The 25,211-nt window shown below is 43.6% G+C and overlaps 1 protein-coding gene and 1 long non-coding RNA gene across 39 annotated transcripts in view; one reads left to right on the plus strand and one right to left on the minus strand.

The window, feature by feature from the left end:
- The window catches only part of LOC127610195 (protocadherin alpha-C2-like), a 138,044-nt gene that overhangs the window by 19,723 nt on the left and 93,110 nt on the right, over positions 1-25,211 (minus strand). For 3 of the 38 annotated variants that reach the window (XM_052080225.1, XM_052080171.1, XM_052080097.1), the window contains one exon: positions 18,337-18,813. The exons of 25 other annotated variants lie outside the window; for them this stretch is intronic. In XM_052080225.1, the coding sequence (XP_051936185.1) occupies positions 18,337-18,813 (477 nt within the window). Of the gene's footprint in view, positions 1-2,917; positions 3,129-12,817; positions 17,223-18,336; positions 18,814-19,566; positions 19,628-19,713; positions 21,041-22,117; positions 24,786-25,211 lie in introns of those variants that run through there. 10 more of the 38 variants (XM_052080039.1, XM_052080331.1, XM_052080125.1 and 7 more) reach the window with 10 other exon arrangements.
- Positions 6,729-15,165, plus strand: LOC127611186 (uncharacterized). Its single transcript, XR_007965269.1, has 3 exons — positions 6,729-6,867; positions 11,085-11,174; positions 15,015-15,165. It is a non-coding gene; the product is annotated as an uncharacterized LOC127611186 (long non-coding RNA).

Raw genomic sequence — 25,211 nt, forward strand, 5'->3', positions numbered from 1 at the left:
CCATGGTAACCACAGACAGCAGCTTCTGCCTCGCTTGCACAAAGGACACGCCCTTGCGAGGGAAGAACAACAGGAAGTGTTTCACGTAGGAGATGACAGACAAAGGGATCACGAATGGGCACTATTTCATCTTCCAGAACCAGATTACCCCCTCTAAAAGTGACACATATCAAATCAACATCATGCTTTTTGTCCGTGAGTAAAATTACTGCAGGGAGTACAAGTGAAAGAGCCACCGTGAGCCACTTTGAGACTCATGTAGAATAATGTATTTCCCAATAAATAATTCACTACATTCTGCAGCACTGAGAGGGCTTGAGAGCTTCCGTGAGACACACATTGACATCCTCCTCTTTCGGACATCAGCATTTCCATACAACGCCCGCACGTCAACTAACTATTATTTAGATGCATTGGAGGGCCAAGCATGACAAAAACACATCATGTTCGGATGGCTAACATATTCAAAAAAGCCTCTGCTCATTTGCCTCAGCCGCACAAGCCACACACTCGCCCTGCAATGAGTGACATTAGGTGCTGTGTGCCCCGCCCTGCCCAGGCGCGGAGTAGAAGGCTGAGCCGAATTGATAGCATGGTCGGTGCTGAAGCTGCAGTAGCAGCAGCAGGGAGCGGAAAATTACCTCCCCCTCCCCCCGGCCTTCTCCACTCATATTCACAGAGAGCTGGGAGTGCAGAACAGGCACTGAAGCACTTTTATGCAGGGAGAGAGCTTCAGGCATTGTTTATGGAAGCACAGCATAGGGAGGACAGATTGGAAGGGAAAAAGGAACAAAGAAGCCCACTGCAGGCTCATGGAGCAAGCAGCCATCTTTAAATCACAGGATGACCCACTTGTCCACACACACGATGCCTTCGCTGCGTGTAAGCACACAAAGCCTCTGTCAAATCTCCCTCACACTAAAGCAAGGGCGCTTCGACAGTCACATCAAACTACACTTGTTTGTGCTGGACCACTCCCTGAAATGAGGTCACGTCGTCTGAGTGACTCACAGCATCACAGATATGCCATGTCACAGTGCTGAGCTGAAATTTGCTGTCATTATTCTACGACTTCATGACAACGATCATTTTCAGTGCATAGAAATAGAGACAAGAAACATCTTGAATTATGTTGTCTGTGCTTTGTGAATGCACCAGTGCTGCCTATGCAGTGTACACGTTGGGAATGCTAATGAATATATATTAGATCATGTTTGCAACACTCCGGGGCTGATAGCACACATGTCTGCGGCGATGGACATTAATTCCCTGTTAGTTCCCTCAGCTGCTTTCCTCCTCGGAAACTGGCAGTGAAGGAGGAGGGGGGGGGGGGGAAGCGTAGCGTGCACTAGGAGGGGAGCAGAAGAAGCTAGATTTACCGGAATAATATCTGCATGGTGAGAATCAGGAGGAATAGGGACACGACCGGCTGGAGTGAGGAAATAAAGGTCAATTTCATTAATGATATAAACTTCTAGATCTAATTGCACAACCTAATTTTGGTGCAGCTTGCTGTTCAATGCACATGTTTGTGTTAGCCATTGTGGAGTCAAAAACAAGCCACAGAACACAAAAATAAGATCCAGTGTAATGTTCATTCATACTGCATATACTGTCGGTCGGGATGCAGACAAAAACATCAGTGGCAAACGCTATGAGAAAATATGTGCTTGTGCAAGAGCGCACTCACTGTGTATCATTAATGGTAAAGACATTTGACAAATAATATTGTTAGTCATTGGCCAACACAATATCGAAAAACATAACAGCATTATTAAAATATGTATTGGAGAGATGGCCCCAAAAAATATTTGAAAAAAAAAACGTGTGAATAATGACGATGTTGATCGGACTGGGTCGCCCTGAAATAATGATGGAATGGTGATTGACAAACTGACGTGCCCACCACTGCTCTTATGATGTAACACACTCAGTATGACTTGCACAATGTTTCCCAACCAAGGGTACGCGTATCCCTAGGAATGCGTGAGCCCATTACAAGAGGGTACACCGACACACTTGAGAACTTATTTCCAAGGTACAACGCGTTTCCCCGGGGAGACACGATCCAGCGGAACATCCATGCCAAAATCACAACAGCCGATCATTTATGCCGCACCGATGTTGTCTCTCAATTTTCATCCTGCTCATACTTCATAAATAACCTTTTCCACTGAGCTATGACTAGTGATCAGCTCATCAGCAAGCTCTGCACAGGCTTGATAACAGCCCTGATCATTTGAATCAGGTGTGTTGCAGCAGGGCGAGATGGCAAACAAATCGGAAAGCGGCTCTCGCGGACCGGAGTTTGAAATCCCTGGTTTACAGTGTTCAAAAACATACCAACTATACAATTACAAACATTTTTGAATGTAATTTATGTTTTTCCTTTTAACGCAACACCCAAATGTTGTGGCTTTCATGAAGGGCAGCTACTTTTGCAATTTTATTTTAGTTCACACTGGCTAACCATATTTCTCTGGTGGGTAACTTCGTGTAGGGAAGCTACATTTAATGTGGACTGATATGTTTTTTTTTGCTGTTGAATTTACTCCATTTTATTTTGTCAAGTGGTTGCACGAAATAAAATCACCAGTATCCAGATAAATGTTTTGAAGTACCGTACATTGCAAAACATGTTTTGAAATCCAGATGATTTGATTTCGTGCAGCCACTTGATTATGAAAATACAGTAAATTCAATGCACATGTTTTTTCAGTGTAGAAACTTGTTGCTCAATTGATATCCCAACAATGGCAAAACAGAAACATTTTGAACTGCACATCAGCTCGTCCACTAAGGTGTGAGCCTGCTCTTTGTCAGGACCATGGACAGCGCATCTGTTTCCTCTAAACATACACCAATCAAAAACAGGACTCAAGAAGAGTATTACAGATTTCAGGACATGAAAACTCACCTTCTCAGAATTAGGTAGAGTTTGAGTCCTGGTAAAGGTGTCACCTCCATTAATACTGATCAGTTCTGCTTCTACAGGCGGAAAGGGCCCAGGGAAAACCACTACGTCACTCTTGAGTGTGTCTGAGCTGAAGCACACGTCATACTGCTGAGTCGCTTTGGAGTAAGACCAGCTCCCGTCAGGGTGGGTGGTGATCATCGGGGCACTGTATCTATCGAAGTGTCCATCTGTCTGTCTGTGGCATTTGAAGGCGACTAAAGTGATGAGGCTGAGCAGAAAGATGAGCGACACGGCCACAACGGCGATGAGCAGATACAAGTGCAAGGCGGAGAAGCTCTCCTCCTTGCTGGGAGCATGTCTGAACGGAGTGTGGATGTCAGCTGTGCTTTCGAGCACCACCACGTCAATCGACACAGTCGCTGACAGGGAGGCTTCTCCGTGATCACAGACCGACACCACCAAGGGGTGACTCTTCAGGTCATTGTCACTCATTTGCCTCTTGGTCCGAATCTCCCCAGTGCTGGTTCCGATCCGGAAGAGGTTGTTGTTGCCTTTGGGCTCAGACAGGTGATAGGAGAGCAGCGCATTGTAGCCGGAGTCTGCATCCACTGCCCTGATCTTTGCCACAAAGTATCCCGCTTCGGCAGAATAGGGGATGCTCTCACTGTTCACTGAGCCATGCTCGGAATAGGGAGTCAAAATGGCGGGACTATTGTCATTCTCATCCAGGATAAACACATTGACAGTCACGTTACTGCTGAGCGGAGGAACACCAGAGTCTGTGGCCTGAACTTTGAACTGAAACGTTTTTAACTTTTCGTAGTCAAAAGACTGCAAAGCCACTACATCTCCACTCTCTGAGTTGATGTCAATAATTGATCTGACTATGACATCTTTGCGATTATTACCATGAATAACTGAGAAGGATATTTTTGCATTTTCACCCACATCCGGATCATCTGCATTGATGGTATAAATAATTGCACCAGGTGGACTGTTTTCCTTCACAAAAACATGAATTACAGGTTCTCTAAATTGGGGCGCATTGTCATTGATGTCAGAAACATGCAAAATTATTACAGTTGTACCGGACAGCGAAGGAACACCTTCATCAGACGCAATAATTGTAATATTATACTTAGAAACCTGCTCTCTGTCCAGAGCATCTTCTACAACCAAAGAAAAGTGGTTTTTGTATGTGTTTTTGATTTTAAACGGGACGTGCTCAATTATTCGAACATTTACAACGCCATTTTTATCTGTGTCATTGTCTTTTACTGTAAAGAGTCCCACCATTGTGCCGAGTGGCGCATCCTCCCTCACTGCGTCGACTAATGATGTCACTGATATAACGGGTGGGTTATCGTTAATGTCAATGATTTCAACTAGTATTTTACAATATGATGCTCTTGAATTCAAGCCTTTGTCTTTTGCTTGCACTCTCATTTCAACAGCATTGCCCTTTTCATGATCCAAGTCACCTTTTACCGTAATTTCCCCTGTGACTGAATTTATAGCAAATTTGTCAATATCATCACCATCGTGATCTATAAAAGAATACACTATTTCTCCATTAAGGCCTTCATCTAAATCATGAGCGTGCACTGATAGAACACTTGTACCAGGGAGAGCATTTTCAGTCACGGTGGCTTTGTACAACGCGTTGTCGAATATTGGAATATTGTCATTAACATCCTGTACAACAATTGTGACTTGTAACGTCCCCGATTTCGCAGGTTTTCCTCCATCCAGAGCTGTTAATTTGAGCTTGATAACAGACTGTTTCTCGCGATCCAGAGCTTTTTGCAACACTAATTCAGCAGACATGGATTGCTCACCGGCATTCTGTACATCCAAGGAGAAATGCTCATTTTGGCTTAATTTATAGCTTTTTACTGAATTACTGCCTACATCTGCGTCTAATGCTTTTGGTAATGCAAATCGTTCTCCAGCAAAGGCAAACTCAGACACATTGAGAAGTATCTCAGGTAGTCGGAAAGACGGGGCGTTGTCGTTTATGTCCACAATTTTGACCTCAAAACGATAGAGATTCAGAGGCGCGTTTGATATGCTTTCCACTTCCAAAGAGCACTTTACTCGGCGGTAGCACAGCTCCTCTCGGTCTATTCTGTCCTTTACAACTAGTATTCCCGTTTTAGCGATGACTTCTAAATACCTGGCATTTGCTCCTGTTATTTGCAAACCTCCCAATTCCAAATCTTGGTCATCGAGGTGCAAATCCTTTGCTAAATTCCCCACAGTGGTTCCAGGATTTGATTCTTCCGTCACCGTATAAACGATCTGTGCAGATGCCACACTCCATAGGTGAAACCAAGGCAAGGAAAAATATATGCAAAGACGAAAAATGTGGTCCATATTCATTATTTTCCTGGCTTGCTAGACAGCGGCCCCCGAAATATTAAACTGCATCGGTAACATTTCAACATCTCGGAGTCGGGACACGCAATGAGGACTCAAACAACGAACAAAGAATCACTCAATGAAAAGAAATGGGAGGCGCGTTTTTAAAGAGTTTAACATCTTTGGGCCGAGGGGGACATCGTGTGGTCAAATATGATACATTCATTCAAACGAAAATGGCAGGAAGAAATATGTGAATGAAAGGTTAGACATTCATCATTCAATTAGAACTCGAGAAACGTGGTTAATTACCACACCTCTATACTAAGGAAGTTATTCGCATAATTATATTTTAGTTGCTGACCAAGGCCACCGAAGAGCTCTACCTAAGTAACATGTTGATTCCTTCGCTAAACTGTGTATTTTCTTGTCCATGTTTTTCGAGCCAAAGGGTCCATTTTACATTGTAAAAATTTAATCACACACCAAACAACAATGCCACAAAAACGATGACCAATAAAATAATGACCTAGTCTGAGTTTACTCACAATCTGACTAGCTCAGAGTGAAATCTGGGCCTATTTCACCGATCACAAAGCCGATACCGTCAGGAATGACTGACTGTGTAAGTAGCAACAAAGGCTTATTGTACCTTGTCATATAAAGAAAGATCATCTAAAAATGTTCTGCCTGACACTATATGTTGCTGACAGAGATGGATAAACAAGTACAGTGTGTGTGCGATTAGTCAATGGTTCTCTGACAAGTTAAATCAAATTGAGTAATTTTTCATGGGATCTCCTGAGGACCCCTCATGGGAGATTCATGTGCCATGGCGCCCTGGTTGGGAATCACTGTTCTACTCGGAAACACAATTTATTATTTCACCAATGTCTAAAAAAAATAATCCAAGAAAATGTTTGACTTTACACACTTCCAAAGGAAATGGGAATGACATGAACTGGTTTGTTTATGAACAGCTGTTGCGAAAGCGCTATATAAATCAGGATGTATTGTATTGTATACAAACGCTCTAACATTATAGACAACACAAATCTAAATATGATATGATATCTTGGCTAGACCTGTGAGGTTTGTGCCATCTACATTACCTTCTCAGTGTTCGGTAAAGTCTGAGTCCTGGTAAAGGTGTCTCCTCCATTAATACTGATCAGTTCTGCTTCTACAGGCGAAAAGGGCCCAGGGAAAACCACTACGTCACTCTTGAGTGTGTCTGAGCTGAAGCACACGTCGTACTGCTGAGTCGCTTTGGAGTAAGACCAGCTCCCGTCAGGGTGGGTGGTGATCATCGGGGCGCTGTACCTGTCGAAGGGTCCGTCTGTCTGTCTGTTGCATTTGAAGGCGACTAAACTGATGAGGCTGAGCAGAAAGATGAGCGACACGGCCACAACGGCGATGAGCAGATACAAGTGCAAAGCGGAGAAGGTCTCCTCCTTGCTGGGCGCATGTCTGAACGGAGTGTGGATGTCAGCTGTGCTTTCGAGCACCACCACGTCAATCGACACAGTCGCTGACAGGGAGGCTTCTCCATTGTCACAGACCGACACCACCAAGGGGTGACTTTTCAGGTCATTGTCACTCATTCGCCTCTTGGTCCGAATCTCCCCGGTGCTGGTTCCGATCCGGAAGAGGTTGTTGTTGCCTTTGGGCTCAGACAGGTGATAGGAGAGCAGCGCATTGTATCCGGAGTCTGCATCCACTGCCCTGATCTTTGCCACAAAGTATCCCGCTTCGGCAGAATAGGGGATGCTCTCACTGTTCACGGAGCCGTGCTCGGAATAGGGAGCCAAAATGGCGGGACTATTGTCATTCTCATCCAGGATAAAAACGTTTACGGAGACATTGCTGCTGAGCGGAGGAACACCAGAGTCTGTGGCCTGAACTTGAAACTGAAACGTCTTTAACTTCTCATAGTCAAAAGACTGCAAAGCCACTACATCTCCACTGTCGGAGTTAATGTTCATCACTGATGTTATTGGAATATTCGTGGAAACACTGTCAATCAGATGATACCCGACTTTCGCATTCTGCTCTACATCAGGGTCCGAAGCAGTTAAGGTGAACAGAGTTGCCCCTGTTTCACTATTCTCTTTTACGTAAATATTAATCACTGATTGCAGAAATACAGGTGCATTGTCATTCACATCAGAAATTTGAATTGGAATAATTGCAGTGCTTGAGAGAGGCGGCGTGCCCTCATCTGCTGCTACCACAGGGATATTGAATTGAGGAATATATTCTCTGTCAAGAGGTCCTTCAACTGTCAGTGAATAATAATTTTTATAGTTCATCTTGAGTTTGAAAGGCACCACGCCAGCAAGCTTCACACTGGTTTGCCCATTTTTACCACCATCTTTATCACTGACAGTCACCAAAGCAACCACTGTACCTGCCTCAGCATCCTCCTTTACTGGACTCATTAGAGAGGTGACAGTGATTTCAGGAATATTGTCGTTAACATCCACTACCTCCACCAAAACCTTTCCGTGCACACTGCGAGACGGGGAGCCCTTGTCCCGAGCTAGTACTCTTATGTCAAACGCTTTGTTTTCCTCATAGTCTACCTTTCCTGCCACAGTTATTTCACCAGTATCGGGGTTAATAGCAAACAATGTTCTTGGATTGAAATTATCCCGAACAATCAATGAATAGGTAATCTCGCCGTTTAGTCCCTCATCTAAGTCTGTAGCCTGAACTGTCACTACGGAGGTTAAAAACTGGGCGTTTTCAGTCACGCGAGACTTGTACAGAGGCTGATCAAATACAGGAACATTATCATTTGTGTCGATGACGTTTACTGCTATTTCTAAAGTCCCCGAGCGGGGAGGCTTTCCTCCGTCGAGAGCAGTTAAAGTGAGGTGGATGACGGACTGCTTCTCCCTGTCTAAAGCTTTCTGCAACACCAGCTCGGCAGACTCAATGTGTGCGTCCAGTGAAAAATATTCATTGGGGCTCAGCTTGTAGCTCTTCACCGAGTTAGTGCCAGTATCAGCGTCATTTGCCACGGGCAGTAGATATCTCTCACCCGGAAATGACGATTCTGAAATGTTGAAAATCTTCTCCTTTTCGCGAAAAGCCGGTGCGTTGTCGTTGATGTCGCTGATTTGAATTTCAATGCGATGAACACGCATCGGGTGGCTCAATATGGCTTCAATATTTATTGAGCATTTGGCGGTATTGGGACAAAGTTGTTCGCGGTCGATCCTGTCGCAAACGTACAAAGCACCGAATTTTAAATCCACGTCGAAATACTTGTTAGACGTCCCAGACATGACTCTTAAATCCCGTGTTTCCAAATCCTGGACATTAATTTGTAATTCCTTGGCGAGATTCCCCACGACCGATCCTTTGTCAACCTCCTCGGAGACAGAAAATGAGACTTGCGCCACGCCGCCGTCGTACAAACAAAGAAAAAGGACCAGATGTATCCAAATCATACTCGACCGCCCACAATGTCCACTCATTGCAGCGACTAAATAAAATAAATCATTTCGGAGCATGCCCATTGCCCACACTTGCAACGAGGAGACGCCCCGCACAAGATGCTTCGTGGGCTGGTGCGTATTTCCCGACAAAGCACAACGAACGGCTGACGCTTCGCCGGAAGAACAGGAGGGGGTGTCAATAGGGATGGTGGATGGAGCACGGGTGGGGGGGTGGGCGGTTAGGCGGCACAACTTTGGTGTCAAGCGACACCAACTGATGTTACGATGCTATTGCTAAATATGCGCTACACCCGCTGAATGGGCAGTATATATTAGTGATGTGGTTTAAATAACAAAAAGGCACCGACTCAAGCGCAGAGATACACAATTCTGCAAAACCTAAGTCGATTGTAAATCTATCCGACAACACAACAAAACTGCTCGACAGGGGGTAAAGAATCTCAATTAAAGCTACTAAAAATAATAATAATAAAGTGTTGCTTACAGCAAACGAACAACCCATCAAGTGCGCCAAAACACGATTCAGCACAACGGATAGATTCCTCAGAATCACCAAGTTCCGGATTCAACGCAATTCATGGTCCAATAATCTTATTTAAAACACCCATTACAAATATTAAACATACATTGCCAGACCTGGCATACATTAATTCGATGTATATGCCAGCAAGTATTGTCTTAATACAGCAACAATCAATGGCAAAACAACTAAAAATAACAGTTTAATAAGTAATAAGGTAGATACTGTAAATCTCTAAAATCTGCAAGACCCTGAATTAAACTCATATCAATTCCATTATTCTCCATGTAAAAATGTAAATAATATACTGTATATACTAAATTTGATCCTGTAGTATTTATGAGACATAAAGGGCATGTTCTTTCCTCAGCATAATTTTTTCAAGGCACACCGACAACATACAAATTCTAAGATTTTTAGGTGCAACAGTTTGTTCGGATTAGTCACAGTAGGATTATACTGTGTACAAAATAATACAAAGAAAAATAACTGTGACTTCAATCTTAGCATATTTTTTTAAAAATGCATTTTCAGTACTTTCAACACAATGTAGATGACCAAGAACTGCCCAAAAAATATGGCATCAGTTTATATCAACGCGAATCATTCTGATCAGTCACTAAAATGACAGATTGGATTTAAGATGTCTACACTCGCGGCCCGGTAGTCCAGTGGTTAGCACGTCGGCTTCACAGTGCAGAGGTACCGGGTTCAATTCCTGCTCCGGCCTCCCTGTGTGGAGTTTGCATGTTCTCCCCGGGCCTGCGTGGGTTTTCTCCGGGTGCTCCGGTTTCCTCCCACATTCCAAAAATATGCATGGCAGGCTGATTGAACACTCTAAATTGTCCCTAGGTGTGAGTGTGAGCGTGGATGGTTGTTCGTCTATGTGTGCCCTGCGATTGGCTGGCAACCGATTCAGGGTGTCCCCCGCCTACTGCCCGGAGACAGCTGGGATAGGCTCCAGCACCCCCCGCGACCCTAGTGAGGATCAAGCGGTACGGAAGATGAATGAATGAATGTCTACACTCACCTTTTGAAATACATATTTTTGTGAGGTAAAAAAAAATGAGAGCAAAGACAAGTAATTTAAAATATTTTCCAACCATCAATGTGAACTTAAGATGCACAATTCAACTGGAAAAAAAGCATCCTTTTGAGAAGGTAAGTCAAAAAAGGGGTCTGAGCTACAGTGTTTGCACAACTGTACACACCCGCTTCAAATTGAGAGTGTGGTCCATATTTAATGGCAATTGCTGTCACAAAGTTTTTATTTTGATGATATACTGTATGCACAAATTATAAAGATGCATTAAAAATGTGGAATTATAAAAGTTCACCCTACCTTGTCAGTGTTAGGTAAAGTCTGAGTCCTAGAAAAGGTGTCTCCTCCATTAAGACTGATCAGTTCTGCTTCTACAGGCGGAAAAGGCCCAGGGAAAACCACTACGTCACTCTTGAGTGTGTCTGAGCTGAAGCACACGTCGTACTGCTGAGTCGCTTTGGAGTAAGACCAGCTCCCGTCAGGGTGGGTGGTGATCATCGGGGCGCTGTATCTATCGAAGTGTCCATCTGTCTGTCTGTGGCATTTGAAGGCGACTAAAGTGATGAGGCTGAGCAGAAAGATGAGTGACACGGCCACAACGGCGATGAGTAGATACAAGTGCAAGGCGGAGAAGCTCTCCTCCTTGCTGGGAGCATGTCTGAACGGAGTGTGGATGTCAGCTGTGCTTTCGAGCACCACCACGTCAATCGACACAGTCGCTGACAGGGAGGCTTCTCCGTGATCACAGACCGACACCACCAAGGGGTGACTTTTCAGGTCATTGTCGCTCATTCGCCTCTTGGTCCGAATCTCCCCGGTGCTGGTTCCGATCCGGAAGAGGTTGTTGTTGCCTTTGGGCTCAGACAGGTGATAGGAGAGCAGTGCATTGTAGCCGGAGTCTGCATCCACTGCCCTGATCTTTGCTACAAAGTATCCCACTTCGGCAGAATAGGGGATGCTCTCACTGTTCACTGAGCCATGCTCGGAATAGGGAGCCAAAATGGCGGGACTATTGTCATTCTCATCCAGGATAAAAACGTTTACGGAGACATTGCTGCTGAGCGGAGGAACACCAGAGTCTGTGGCCTGAACTTGAAACTGAAACGTCTTTAACTTCTCATAGTCAAAAGACTGCAAAGCCACTACATCTCCACTGTCGGGGTTAATGTTCATCACTGATGCTATTGGAATACCATTTGCATCTCCCAATAATGCATACATCACTCTTGCATTGTCAATCAGATCCGAGTCTATTGCGGTTATTCTGTGAATACTGGCTCCAACAGGATTGTTTTCTTTCACATAAATATTAATAATAGGTTCAGTGAAACGTGGTGCGTTGTCATTAACATCAGCCACCTGAATGGCAATGATGCTAATGCTAGAAAGAGGAGGGCTGCCCTCATCATTTGCGACAACAGTGACACTGTAAAATGAGTATTCCTCCCTGTCAAGTGGAGCATCCACAACTAGAGAGTAATAGTTTTTATAATTAGATTTGAGCATAAAAGGTGCAGAGCCACTTAGTTTACATTGGGTGTTGCCGTTTTTTCCTTCGTCTTTATCAGTCACCGTCACTAAGGCCACCACGCTTCCAATCTCAGCGTCTTCTTTGACGGGGTTGATGAGTGATGTCACCACAATTTCTGGAGCATTGTCATTCACGTCGAGGACTTCTACAAGTAGCTTTGCATTTGCTCTCCGAGGCAACAAACCTTTATCAGTAGCCTGAACATGAATGTCATACGCACCTTGCGCCTCGTGGTCCAAATGGCCTTTTACAACGATCTCGCCCGTGTCTGCATTTATTAAAAATACATCTGCGGGGTCAAAATTCGCACGTTTAACAAAAGAAAATCGTATCCTCCCATTGTCCCCTTCATCCAAATCTGTAGCACTTAACTGAACAACTAAAGACCCAGGTGGCGCATTCTCTTTCACACGAGCCTTGTACAGCGCTTGACTAAAAGAAGGTGTGTTATCATTAACATCCAACACATTTACATGTAACAATAACGTGCCAGTTTTGGGAGGGTTTCCTCCATCTACGGCTGTCAATGTTAATTTGATCGTTGCTTGTTTTTCTCTATCTAAAGCTTTTAAAAGCACCAACTCGGCGGATACACTTTGCTCTCCACCACCCTGCACAGCTAGAGAAAAATATTCATTTGTGCTCAGCTTGTAAGTCTTGATCGTGTTTACTCCAGTATCAGCGTCAAGCGCGAGTGGAAGTAAGAAATGCTCGCCTGTGGGAGATGTCTCAGACACGTTAATTGAATGCGACTCCTCCACAAAGCGAGGTGCGTTGTCGTTTAAATCATCGATCACCACCTCAATTCGATGCAGCGCCATCGGGTTTCTCAGTATGGCCTCTAAGTTGAGAGTGCATTTGATTGCCTTTGGACACAGCTCCTCGCGGTCTACTCTCTCGGCGACATAAAGCTCCCCCGTTCGAAAATTGGCCTTGAAATATTCCTTACTGTCAGCGGATACGACATTTAAATCCCGAGTTTGCAGGTCCTTCGCGTTGACATTTAAATCCTTCGCAAGGTTGCCCACCACGGTTCCTTTGTCCACCTCTTCGGTTATAGAATAGGAAATCTGAGCAGCGCAGCAGTGCCATAAAACGGCACTGAAGAAGCATCGGAGACCTGACTGTTGCCGTCCAATACCCATTGCTATTTCCACTGATTCCCACCTAAAAAATGGCGTGTTTCATCCACAAAACAACGCGCGGTCGTCCATAATTTCACCCGATATCCTCCTCCGCCGAATATGGAAGTCTTTAGGGCGACGCACACAATGCGATCAGTCTGGTGACGTTACACCGACCCGCGGAGACAAGCGGTTCATACAAAGTGGTGGTCTAAGGCGACCTCAAGCGTTCGAAATTGGTATATACATTGCCGTAAAAAGAGGGGATGTACTGTACACGTACTATTGGCGGGTATGAATTTTCCACAGTATGAAATACTAAGTATCCATTTGCATTCATATCCGTTAAACTGTGCCCGAAACAAAACAAGAGTAATGTTACTTGCTATTTAGAGTTAATTCGTTGCAAAGAAAGAAATGTGATGTTGGAACAGTGAAATAAAAACAGGATGCATTTCAAAAGCAAACCTCTAATAGGCCTAGAGCAGTAGTTCTTGAAAATGCAGATTAATCAGCAGTGTAATCATGCAGGCTAATTTATCAAGATAAACTCAGACAAGCTAGTTTAAATCAGACTAACTTACACCCGTATTCTTTTCTGGCAATGGACACATTGACCTGTACAATATATGATGTGTGAGTAAAACTAAAGAGAATTGAGCTCTTCCAATTCATGAATTTCAAGTTAAAATGGTGAAAATAGATAGATAAGGTAAATAAAATGTTGATTTGAGGAAGGCAAATTCAGAACAAAGTTACTGGTATCCAGCTCCTTGAAGTTCATTTTAATGCTGCAAACTCAAAATGTATGTTTATTATAAGATCAAGTCAATTCCTTTTTTAAGCAACTATGCATATTCTTTGAGAGTAAATTCAATATATTATATTTGACAGTGTGCTGGTCCTAATTGTGGCAAAGCTGTGGATCGGGCATTGTTTTGATGTTTAACACAATAAAACAGAAACATTAATTACATCAGTAACTCAGATAAACACTTTTATACACTTTAGAGCATGTGATACAGTACTGATTTGGGGATCAGTGATGTGGTTTTGAGTGGAAATCATGAACCTTCTGCATTGAGCAATGAAACAACGTTCAGCACCAAGGACAGAGCAAATGGACTAATTTCCATGGTACTGTACTTTATCTTGAGGCCTGTAACCTATCCCAACACGAATTTGGTGTAAAAGGCAGATTAAAATGTGTAATCCACCCTTTGACTGGTCACCAGTCAATCGTGGGATGAAAATCGACCCTGAAGCACCTGAATGGACAGCAGCTATTTGAACCACTACAACTATGGCCAAAAACAGGGCCCTTTTGGTCTCTTGAAACCAGGAATCATCCAAACTGCCATAAACAGTTTTCAAACACGAAATGCCGAGGTAGTTTTGGAGTCATTGCTGATTATTAATCATTCATTCAATTTAAACATGACTGAGTGCAGCTATTTTAAAAAATCATACGAACTGTCAGCCTACCTTCTCAGAATTAGGTAGAGTTTGAGTCCTGGTAAAGGTGTCTCCTCCATTAATACTGATCAGTTCTGCTTCGACAGGTGGAAAGGGCCCAGGGAAAACCACTACGTCACTCTTGAGTGTGTCTGAGCTGAAGCACACGTCGTACTGCTGAGTCGCTTTGGAGTACGACCAGCTCCCGTCAGGGTGGGTGGTGATCATCGGGGCGCTGTACCTGTCGAAGGGTCCGTCTGTCTGTCTGTGACATTTGAAGGCGACTAAAGTGATGAGGCTGAGCAGAAAGATGAGCGACACGGCCACAACGGCGATGAGCAGATACAAGTGCAAGGCGGAGAAGCTCTCCTCCTTGCTGGGAGCATGTCTGAACGGAGTGTGGATGTCAGCTGTGCTTTCGAGCACCACCACGTCAATCGACACAGTCGCTGACAGGGAGGCTTCTCCGTGATCACAGACCGACACCACCAAGGGGTGACTCTTCAGGTCATTGTCACTCATTCGCCTCTTGGTCCGAATCTCCCCGGTGCTGGTTCCGATCCGGAAGAGGTTGTTGTTGTCTTTGGGCTCAGACAGGTGATAGGAGAGCAGCGCATTGTAGCCGGAGTCTGCATCCACTGCCCTGATCTTTGCCACAAAGTATCCCGCTTCGGCAGAATAGGGGATGCTCTCACTGTTCACGGAGCCGTGCTCGGAATAGGGAGCCAAAACGGTGGGACTGTTGTCATTCTCATCCAGGATAAAAACATTGACGGTCACGTTGCTGCTAAGCGGAGGAACACCAGAGTCTGTGGCCTGAACTTTGAACTGAAACGTTTTTAACTTTTCGTAGTCAAAAGATTGCAAACTGACAATGTCTCCACTATCTGAGTTGATACTAAAAAATGATGACATTGAAACAGTCCTTGAATAGTTATCTAACAATGTGTATGAAATTTTCGCATTTGTGTCCAAATCAGGATCATTTGCATTGACAGAACAAAGAGAATATCCAGTTGGACTATTTTCTTTGATATACACATTAATAACAGGTTCCATGAAACGAGGTGCATTATCATTCACATCTGAAACATGAACAACAATGATCCTTTTAGTTGACAGAGGCGGACTTCCTTCATCTGTGGCTATAATGGAGACATTGTAAATAGATGTGTTTTCTCTGTCTAGTGCTCCATCAACTACCAATGAATAATCATTTTTGTAGTTAGATTTCAGCTTAAATGGAACAGATCCAACTACCTTACAACTGGTTACACCGTTATTCCCACTATCCTTGTCATTTACTGTAACCAAAGCAACAACTGTCCCCAGTTCTGCGTTTTCTTTTACTGGCGTCATCAATGACGTCACCGTTATTTCAGGGGCGTTGTCATTCACATCAATTATCTCTATGAGCAATTTAGCATGTCCAATCCGAGGAACAGGACCCTGATCCATCGCTTGAATTCTTACTTCATACGCAGGAGTCTCTTCATAATCCAAACTACCTTTCAAGGTGATTTTCCCCGTTTCTGCATTTAGATTAAAAACACTTGACGGATCGTTGTTGCCTCGTTTAATTAATGAATACACAATCTTACTGTTTATTCCTTCGTCCAAATCAGTTGAATTCAATTTAATCACAAGTGAGCCCTGCGCGGCATCTTCGCTCAGACGCACTTTGTAAAGCGACTTGCTAAACGTGGGAACGTTGTCGTTGACATCGAGCACATTTACGCGTATTTGCAACGAGCCAGATTTAGGAGGTTTACCTCCGTCGACAGCGGTGAGCGTGAGTGTGATGAGAGTTTGTTTCTCTCGATCTAAAGACTTTTGTAGCACCAATTCTGCAGATACGCCGTGGTCTCCCCCGCTCTGCACATCCAGTGTAAAATGTTCATTGTTGCTCAATTTGTAGCTCCTCACCGAATTACTGCCAAAGTCTGCGTCCACGGCCACTGGGAGGAAATACCGCTCTCCTGGTGAAGCTGATTCAAAAATGTCCAAAGCGTACACACTTTCTATAAAAGCAGGTGAATTGTCATTCATGTCCAAAATAGTGATATCAACGCGATGCGCCGTCATTGGACTGTTTAACACAGCTTGTATCCGAAGAGAACATTTCGCCGTATTCGGACAAAGCTCCTCCCTGTCTATTCTTTCCTTTACAAATAAGTTACCGCTCTGCAAATTGACGTTGAAATACTCTTTGCTGTAGCTGGAAACCACACGCAGACCTCTGGTGTCCATCTCGTGCAGGTTGAGGTTTAAATCCTTGGCGATGTTGCCCACCACGAAGCCTTTGTTCGCCTCCTCGGTAATGGAGTAGGACAATTGCGAAGCGGACGAGCCGAAAATACAAAGCAGCAAAGCAAAGTAAATCCAGAAATCGTGTCTTTGTTGATGCATCCTCATCGCCAACGAAGGAAAATGTACAATCAGCCGTCGATTATTTATCCACACGGAGATCACTGAATCGAATGCAGCATTACTATTGCGATGTTGCCGTGCATTCTGCGCATGGACTATCGGCGGATGACGATAGCTTTTTCCTCGAGCGGGGCGGAGTAGAATTATTGAGGAGCCGTCGAATCAACATATCCATATTTACGGTCTCCTGCGACCTCGTGTGGCGAATTTAAGGTATAGGTCTATCATGACTGTCACTGCACAAGCAAAAGACCGATCAACAAAAGAACCTTTTTATTTCGGCCTGGCCCCGAATACCGCTGGAAAACGTTGATTCATATCTTCCACTTAAAATGTATGACAACATTTTCAGAAAATATCAATCAATAGTAGTAATACTAATTTCGACCTACACTGTACATTACATAGTTGCTGGCATAACACAAACAAAAGAGGAAACTCGATATCAACTGTATTATTCATAATACTACAATATTTCATAATGACAATTATAATTCAGAATATTAAGTCACCGATGGTGTGAATGTTCACTCATTTGACCTCCAGACAGGTAGTGCGCAGTGATCACTCCCTGATAGTGTAATAAATGTGACTGACTGTGAATGGTTGTCGAATTCTATTTGTACTATGTGATTGACCATCCTTCAGTCTAAGGGGTTGTACAAAGGCTTGGTAAAGCTTTACCACGAAAGCCAGGATAGGTGCCAGCTCAGGCGCCAGCTCCTATCAGCTCTGAACCACACAAGCAGTATACAGAATGGATGGATGGATAATCAATCTGATCATCAATATGAGGCACCCACAAAAGTGCATCGACATCAAGTCCAGCACCACGGAAAGCGGTATTTGGAGTTGCTTTTGTCACCACTACATGTATAATGAGTGGTTATGTGATGTCAAAAGTGGAAGTTCAGCATGCAGACATGACCATCGATAGCCAGTAGGGAACACACAAGACCTTCATCTTAAAAGTGCACAACCTCGACTTCTTGCAGCACTTCACAAAAAAATGGTTCAGATAGATTATTTCAGTAGACTGCATACATCTACTAAAAAAATCTAGCTAAATTGTAGATTACTCACCATCTATGCAATCTTTACATCTACTTTCAGAATGTACTGTACTGTATCTAAATCCAGATTATGCATTCGAGCAACCACTTGACACAATAAAATTGAGTAAATTCATCACACCATCTTTTTCAATGTACAGTGCAGAATAAAGTGCAATCTACATCAGCAAACATAATGATCACTCCATGTATGAGTGATTTTCATTATTTGCACATAGTGTGCTTTCCATTCAAACAATTATTCATTTGTAGTTCTTACAGACATGTTTGAGTTTAACCTGCAAGATTTATTAATGCATGAAGGAAGGTTAACATGAAAAAAATGTATGTGTATATATTTTTTTCGGCTACACATTGCTTTCTATTGAAAGCCCTTCCATGGTCAAACTAAAGAACAAAACAAATTGTCAGCCTACCTTCTCAGAGGTGGGTAAAGTTTGAGTCTTGGTAAAGGTGTCTCCTCCATTAATACTGATCAGTTCTGCTTCTACAGGCGGAAAAGGCCCAGGGAAAACTACTACATCACTCTTGAGTGTGTCTGAACTGAAGCACACGTCATACTGCTGAGTCGCTTTGGAGTACGACCAGCTCCCGTCAGGGTGGGTGGTGATCATCGGGGCGCTGTACCTGTCGAAGGGTCGGTCTGTCTGTCTGTGGCATTTGAAGGCTACTAATGTGATGAGGCTGAGCAGAAAGATGAGCGACACGGCCACAACGGCGATGAGCAGATACAAGTGCAAGGCGGAGAAGCTCTCCTCCTTGCTGGGCGCATGTCTGAACGGAGTGTGGATGTCAGCTGTGCTTTCAAGCACCACCACATCAATCGACACAGTCGCTGACAGGGAGGCTTCTCCGTGATCACAGACCGACACCACCAAGGGGTGACTTTTCAGGTCATTGTCGCTCATTCGCCTCTTGGTCCGAATCTCCCCGGTGCTGGTTCCGATCCGGAAGAGGTTGTTGTTGCCTTTGGGCTCAGACAGGTGATAGGAGAGCAGCGCATTGTAGCCAGAGTCTGCATCCACTGCCCTGATCTTTGCCACAAAGTATCCCGCTTCGGCAGAATAGGGGATGCTCTCACTGTTCACTGAGCCATGCTCGGAATAGGGAGTCAAAACGGTCGGACTATTGTCATTCTCATCCAGGATAAACACATTGACAGTCACGTTACTGCTGAGCGGAGGAACACCAGAGTCTGTGGCCTGAACTTTGAACTGAAACGTTTTTAACTTTTCGTAGTCAAAAGATTGCAAACTGACAATGTCTCCACTCTCTTGGTTGATGTTAATAAGTGATGAAATTAGAATATTCCTTGGATAACTATCTAACAATGTGTATGACACTTTAGCATTCACATCCAAATCAGGATCAACTGCCTTTATGGAATAAATAGAATATCCAGTTGGAGTATTTTCTTTGACATACACATTAATAACAGGTTCTATAAAATGAGGTGCGTTATCATTAACATCGGAAACATGAATAGTAATTATTCTTCTCGTCGACAGAGGCGGACTTCCTTCATCTGTGGCTATAACGGAGACATTGTAAATAGATGTGTTTTCTCTGTCTAGTGCTCCATCAACTACTAATGAATAATCGTTTTTGTAGTTAGACTTGAGCTTAAAGGGAACAGATCCAACTACCTTACAATTGGTTACACCATTATTTCCACCATCCTTGTCACTTATTGTTACGAACGCAACAATTGTCCCCAATTCTGCATTTTCCTTGACTGGTGTCATTAGTGAAGTAACCATTATTTCAGGGGCGTTGTCGTTCACATCAATTACCTCGATGAGCAGTTTTGCATTTGTGCTCCGAGGAGAAAGGCCTTGATCAGTTGCTTGAATCCTTACTTCATAGGCAGGAGTCTCTTCATAATTTAAAGTACTTTTCAATGTGATTTCTCCCGTTTCTACGTTGAGATTAAAATCATTTGATGGATCATTGTTGCCTCGTTTATTTAAAGAATACACAATCTTACCGTTTATTCCTTCGTCCAAATCAGTTGCATTTAATTTGATCACAAATGAGCCCTGCGCGGTGTTTTCACTCACGCGCACTTTATAAAGCGACTTACTAAAAACAGGTGTGTTATCGTTCGCATCCACGACCACTACTTTAATATGTAACATGCCCGATCTGGTAGGTTTTCCTCCATCTAAAGCAGTAAGAGTAAGTTCATGAATCGGCTCTTTCTCTCGATCTAAAGCTTTGTGCAGCACCAGCTCTGCAGACACGCCGTGTTCTCCGCCACTTTGTACATCCAGAGTAAAATGTTCATTTGGACTTAATATATACGTTTTTACTGAATTGCTTCCTGTATCTGAATCGACTGCTTCTGGGAGAAAATATTTTTCTCCCGGTCCCAGGGATTCAGATATTTTTAAGATGTGTAATTCTTCCTCAAATTTCGGTGAATTGTCGTTCATATCCAAAACATTAACGTCAATGCGGTGCACACTCATCGGGTTGCTCAGCACTGCCTGCATTCTCACAAAGCACTGCGCCGCGCTGGGACAAAGCTCCTCCCGGTCTATTCTGTCGTTAACAAAGAGGCTCCCCGTCCGAAGATCTACCGCAATATATTTCTGACTGTAACTGGAAACAATACGTAGGTCTCTGCTGTGCAATTCTTGCAAATTGAGGTTCAAATCCTTGGCGATATTCCCCACCACTGTGCCTTTGTTCATCTCCTCGGAAATGGAGTAAGAGAATTGTGAAGCAGATTCGTCACAAAAGAAAAGCAAGGCAACGATATAAATCCAAAAATGCTCCTCGGCCCCCATCGTTGTACAAAAAAAAACTGCAATCCAGCTAGTAATGGAAATCCCCCTTTTGCATATCCGACACCAACATAAACCTTCGGCGGTACCAACACTTCTCGCCAACACGCAGCCCGAGTGACTGTCAAAACGGCAGCCAGGGACAATTTTACATCGCCGGAGAGAGGGGCGGTTATGTATTATCATATTTGTGGTCTTAGTGCGACATCGTGTGGTCAATAACTGTTAAAACATTAAAACGTGTCACCATTTTCAACGACCAGTAATGTCCTTTTCAAAACATTCTACACCTCAAATACATGTGTATCATGTTGTTTGGGTTCATGGCGAAAGACCCAGATTTGCAAAATATTGCTATTTAGATAGAACAATGCACTGTGACCAATGTTGTACGATTTGGATTTATTAAATTAAAATACCTTGTAATGTTATGAAGATTGTTAAAATTGTAATATTTAATCATGTAAGTTGCTGATAGTGTAAGTGTATACGCCGTGTGCGAGCAGCATGGGATTGGTGCCCACTCAGTGACGGTGTGAATGTGGGTGTGAATGGTCGTTTGTCTTGAGATGTGCCCTGTGACTAACTGGCGATAAGTTCAGGGTGCAGTCCGCTTTCTGGTCGAAATCAGATGAATTAGGTGCCAGAAACTCCCTTCAAGATAAATGGTGTTGAAAATGGATGGATGGATGGATGGATCTATATATCTACATACAGTGGAAAATCTACTGTCTATCTAGTAACCGTCAGTGTTTAGAGATGATCATTTGTAAACACAACGGTGAACATTGTATTCATTGGGACGTTGAAACATATATTTCTCAAGCTTTAGAAAGACGTGTTTGCTCTTCTTGTTCCATAGAAAGTGTCACACCTCCAGCCTTGGAACAAACAATACATCCATCTGCCCATTCACACAAGGCAGCCATGTGAACAACTACAAATAGCTCATACAAAAAAAAATCACCCACTACAACTAACATATAAAAAAATACATAAAAATATAATAACAATACTGATTATCATGGGCAAGAGTTCCCTTCAATTTTGAAAGAATCCGCTGGACTTCATATTTCGAGCAAGTTGGTGAGTGGATGAAAAATTAATGTTTTTCTATTTAAAAAGATGATATTTGTTGTCTGTGGTACTAGTTTGCAATACCATGCCAGATTTACATAATGACAAAAGAAATGTTGAAAGAATCACAAAACTTAAATCGACCTACATGTTCTCTGAGACATGAACAAAATGTGCCGTGTGCCTCTTGAGTATTCAGTAAAATCTGAAAAAGTGTAAAAAAAAAAGGCATTTAAACAGGGGTGTATTGACTTTTTTATACAAACTGCTTAAATACACAGTATGAGTACATTATAATTTTAGAATCTACAGTTTTAAATGTTCATCCTACCTTCTCAGAATTAGGAAGTGTCTGAGTCCTGGTAAAGGTGTCTCCTCCATTAATACTGATCAGTTCTGCTTCTACAGGCGGGAAAGGCCCAGGGAAAACCACTACGTCACTCTTGAGTGTGTCTGAGCTGAAGCACACGTCGTACTGCTGAGTCGCTTTGGAGTAAGACCAGCTCCCGTCAGGGTGGGTGGTGATCATCGGGGCGCTGTACCTGTCGAAGGGTCCGTCTGTCTGTCTGTGGCATTTGAAGGCTACTAAAGTGATGAGGCTGAGCAGAAAGATGAGCGACACGGCCACAACGGCGATGAGCAGATACAAGTGCAGGGCGGAGAAACTCTCCTCCTTGCTGGGCGCATGTCTGAACGGAGTGTGGATGTCAGCTGTGCTTTCGAGCACCACCACGTCAATCGACACAGTCGCTGACAGGGAGGCTTCTCCGTGATCACAGACCGACACCACCAAGGGGTGACTTTTCAGGTCATTGTCGCTCATTCGCCTCTTGGTCCGAATCTCCCCGGTGCTGGTTCCGATCCGGAAGAGGTTGTTGTTGCCTTTGGGCTCAGACAGGTGATAGGAGAGCAGCGCATTGTAGCCAGAGTCTGCATCCACTGCCCTGATCTTTGCCACAAAGTATCCCGCTTCGGCAGAATAGGGGATGCTCTCACTGTTCACGGAGCCGTGCTCGGAATAGGGAGCCAAAATGGCGGGACTGTTGTCATTCTCATCCAGGATAAAAACGTTTACAGTGACGTTGCTGCTGAGCGGAGGAACACCAGAGTCCGTGGCCTGAGCTTTGAACTGAAACGTCTTTAACTTCTCGTAGTCAAAAGACTGCAAACTGACTATATGACCACTTTCTGAGTTAATGTTTATCACTGAAGCTGTGTGTGTTGTTTTAAAATGACTGTCTATCAAGTGATAAGATGCTTTTCCATTTTCAAGTAAATCAGCATCTGTAGTCATCAAAGTGTGAATAGTTGTTCCAACTGGACTATTCTCCTTCACATACACATTAATTACAGGCTCCATGAATTGAGGTGGATTGTCATTGACATCAGAAACTTCAATCGTGATGACGTATGTCATGGACTGAGATGGAGTTCCTTCATCGGTAGCTGTAAGTGTTACAAGATATTGGGAGGTGGCCTCTCTATCAAGTGGCCCGTCAACCAACAATGAGTAGTAATTTTTATAATTGAACTTCAATATGAATGGCACAGATCCAACAATTTTACACTCCGTTTGTCCATTTTTACCCCCGTCCTTATCAGTGACCATCACCATGGCAACGGCAGTGCCGACCTCAGCACCCTCTTTCACGGGACTCATGAGAGATGACACAGTGATCTCCGGTGCATTGTCATTCACGTCAATGACTTCCACTAAAACTTTGCTGTGCGCCAAGCGAGGAGGAACGCCTTTGTCCCGCACTTGAACACGAATCTCATACGCTTGAGTTACCTCATAATCAATATCACCTTTAACGGTGATTTCTCCTGTATTTTCATTCAGTGCAAACACGTCATCAGGGTTAAAACGCCCCGTCTCAGCAAAAGAATACGTGAGCTGCCCATTAACGCCATCGTCTAAATCAGTAGCAGACAGTCTTAACAACGCGGTGCCAATATCTGCATTTTCAACAACTTGGACCTTGTAAAGCGATTTGCTAAACAAGGGCGAATTGTCGTTGACATCAAGGACATTTATTTTTATTTGTGTGGTCCCTGATTTGGTAGGTCTTCCTCCATCGACTGCAATAAGCGTGAGGTCAACGACATCCTGCGTTTCTCTATCTAAAGCTTTCTGTAGTAATAATTCGGCAGAGACGCTGTCCCCGTTGTTTTGCACGTCTAAAACAAAGTATTGATTCGGGTGTAATTTGTAAGTCTTCACTGAGTTTGCGCCTACGTCTGCGTCATGTGCTCGTGGAAGCGGGTGTTTTTCCCCGAGAAAATAATTTTCAGACATGTCTATTGTCATGATGTCTTGATTAAAAACCGGAGCGTTGTCATTAATATCATTAATAACAACCTCAATTTGGTGGAGCCTGCGAGGGTTACTTAACGCAGCTTCTAAATTTAAAGAACATTTCACCACATTCGGACACAGCTCCTCTCTGTCTATTCTCTCGCTAACATACAATATTCCTGATTCCAAATTCACGTCAAAATGCTGCTTTTTCGTCGCGGAGTTTATCCGCAGACCCGTGGACAGGAGTTGTTGCACACTGAGGTTTAAATCCTTTGCGAGATTTCCCACCGCGGTCCCTTTGTCTACCTCCTCCGAGATGGAATAGGATATTTGAGCAGTCGTCCAGCCGCACAGACAAAGCAGAGAGAAAAACAGCCCCCCAATGGTAACCCATTGGTCCCGAGAAGCCATTCCCGCTCAAATTGACATCAATCCCGTTTTGCCTTTGGTATATCCACAGGGAACGGAAAAATATATATAAAAAAAGCACAAATGTATATCCGTGCATGTAGCTTTTGCCGCTCACGTTCCCCGAGTGTGACTCGTTGCAACTGTGTTGATTCGACGATGAACACTCCCCATTTGTGACGTTTTTCTTCCAGCCTTTGTGCGCACCAGGCGCATTTTTAGCACGGTCTTGTGCGTCACCTTGCGACGGTTGTGGTGAAATGCAGCTTAAAGTCAAAAGAAGATTTAAACGTGTTTTTCATTTGCATACGATTTAAGGAATTGGAAGACTAGCTTTGTACTGTAAAATGTCGCATAATATTGGATAGCAGAGTTTTATGTATTGTCTCTATTCTGAAATGCATCTCTCATGGACAGGACTCGAGTATCATGCGCTTCAGTACCACGGAGAGCGACCCAACTTTTTATTTTTTAAAGCGGAGTTTTTTTTCGAGCAAAACATATGCTCAGACATCAGCACTTCGTTCTCGACGATATTATAACCAGTTGATGTGAATTGCAATTTCACAAACGAGTATCACCGAAAATGCATCCTACTGTCATATGTTATATTGTAGGTGTCCAAACGCAAATCGAAGCTTGTTAACAGTGAAACTATAAATAAATGAACCAGTTGAACATATCATTCATGTCATCTTAACCTATACTGGATTCG

The sequence above is a fragment of the Hippocampus zosterae genome, chromosome 1 (assembly GCF_025434085.1).
Source record: "Hippocampus zosterae strain Florida chromosome 1, ASM2543408v3, whole genome shotgun sequence".
NCBI classification, from domain to species: Eukaryota; Metazoa; Chordata; class Actinopteri; order Syngnathiformes; family Syngnathidae; genus Hippocampus; species Hippocampus zosterae.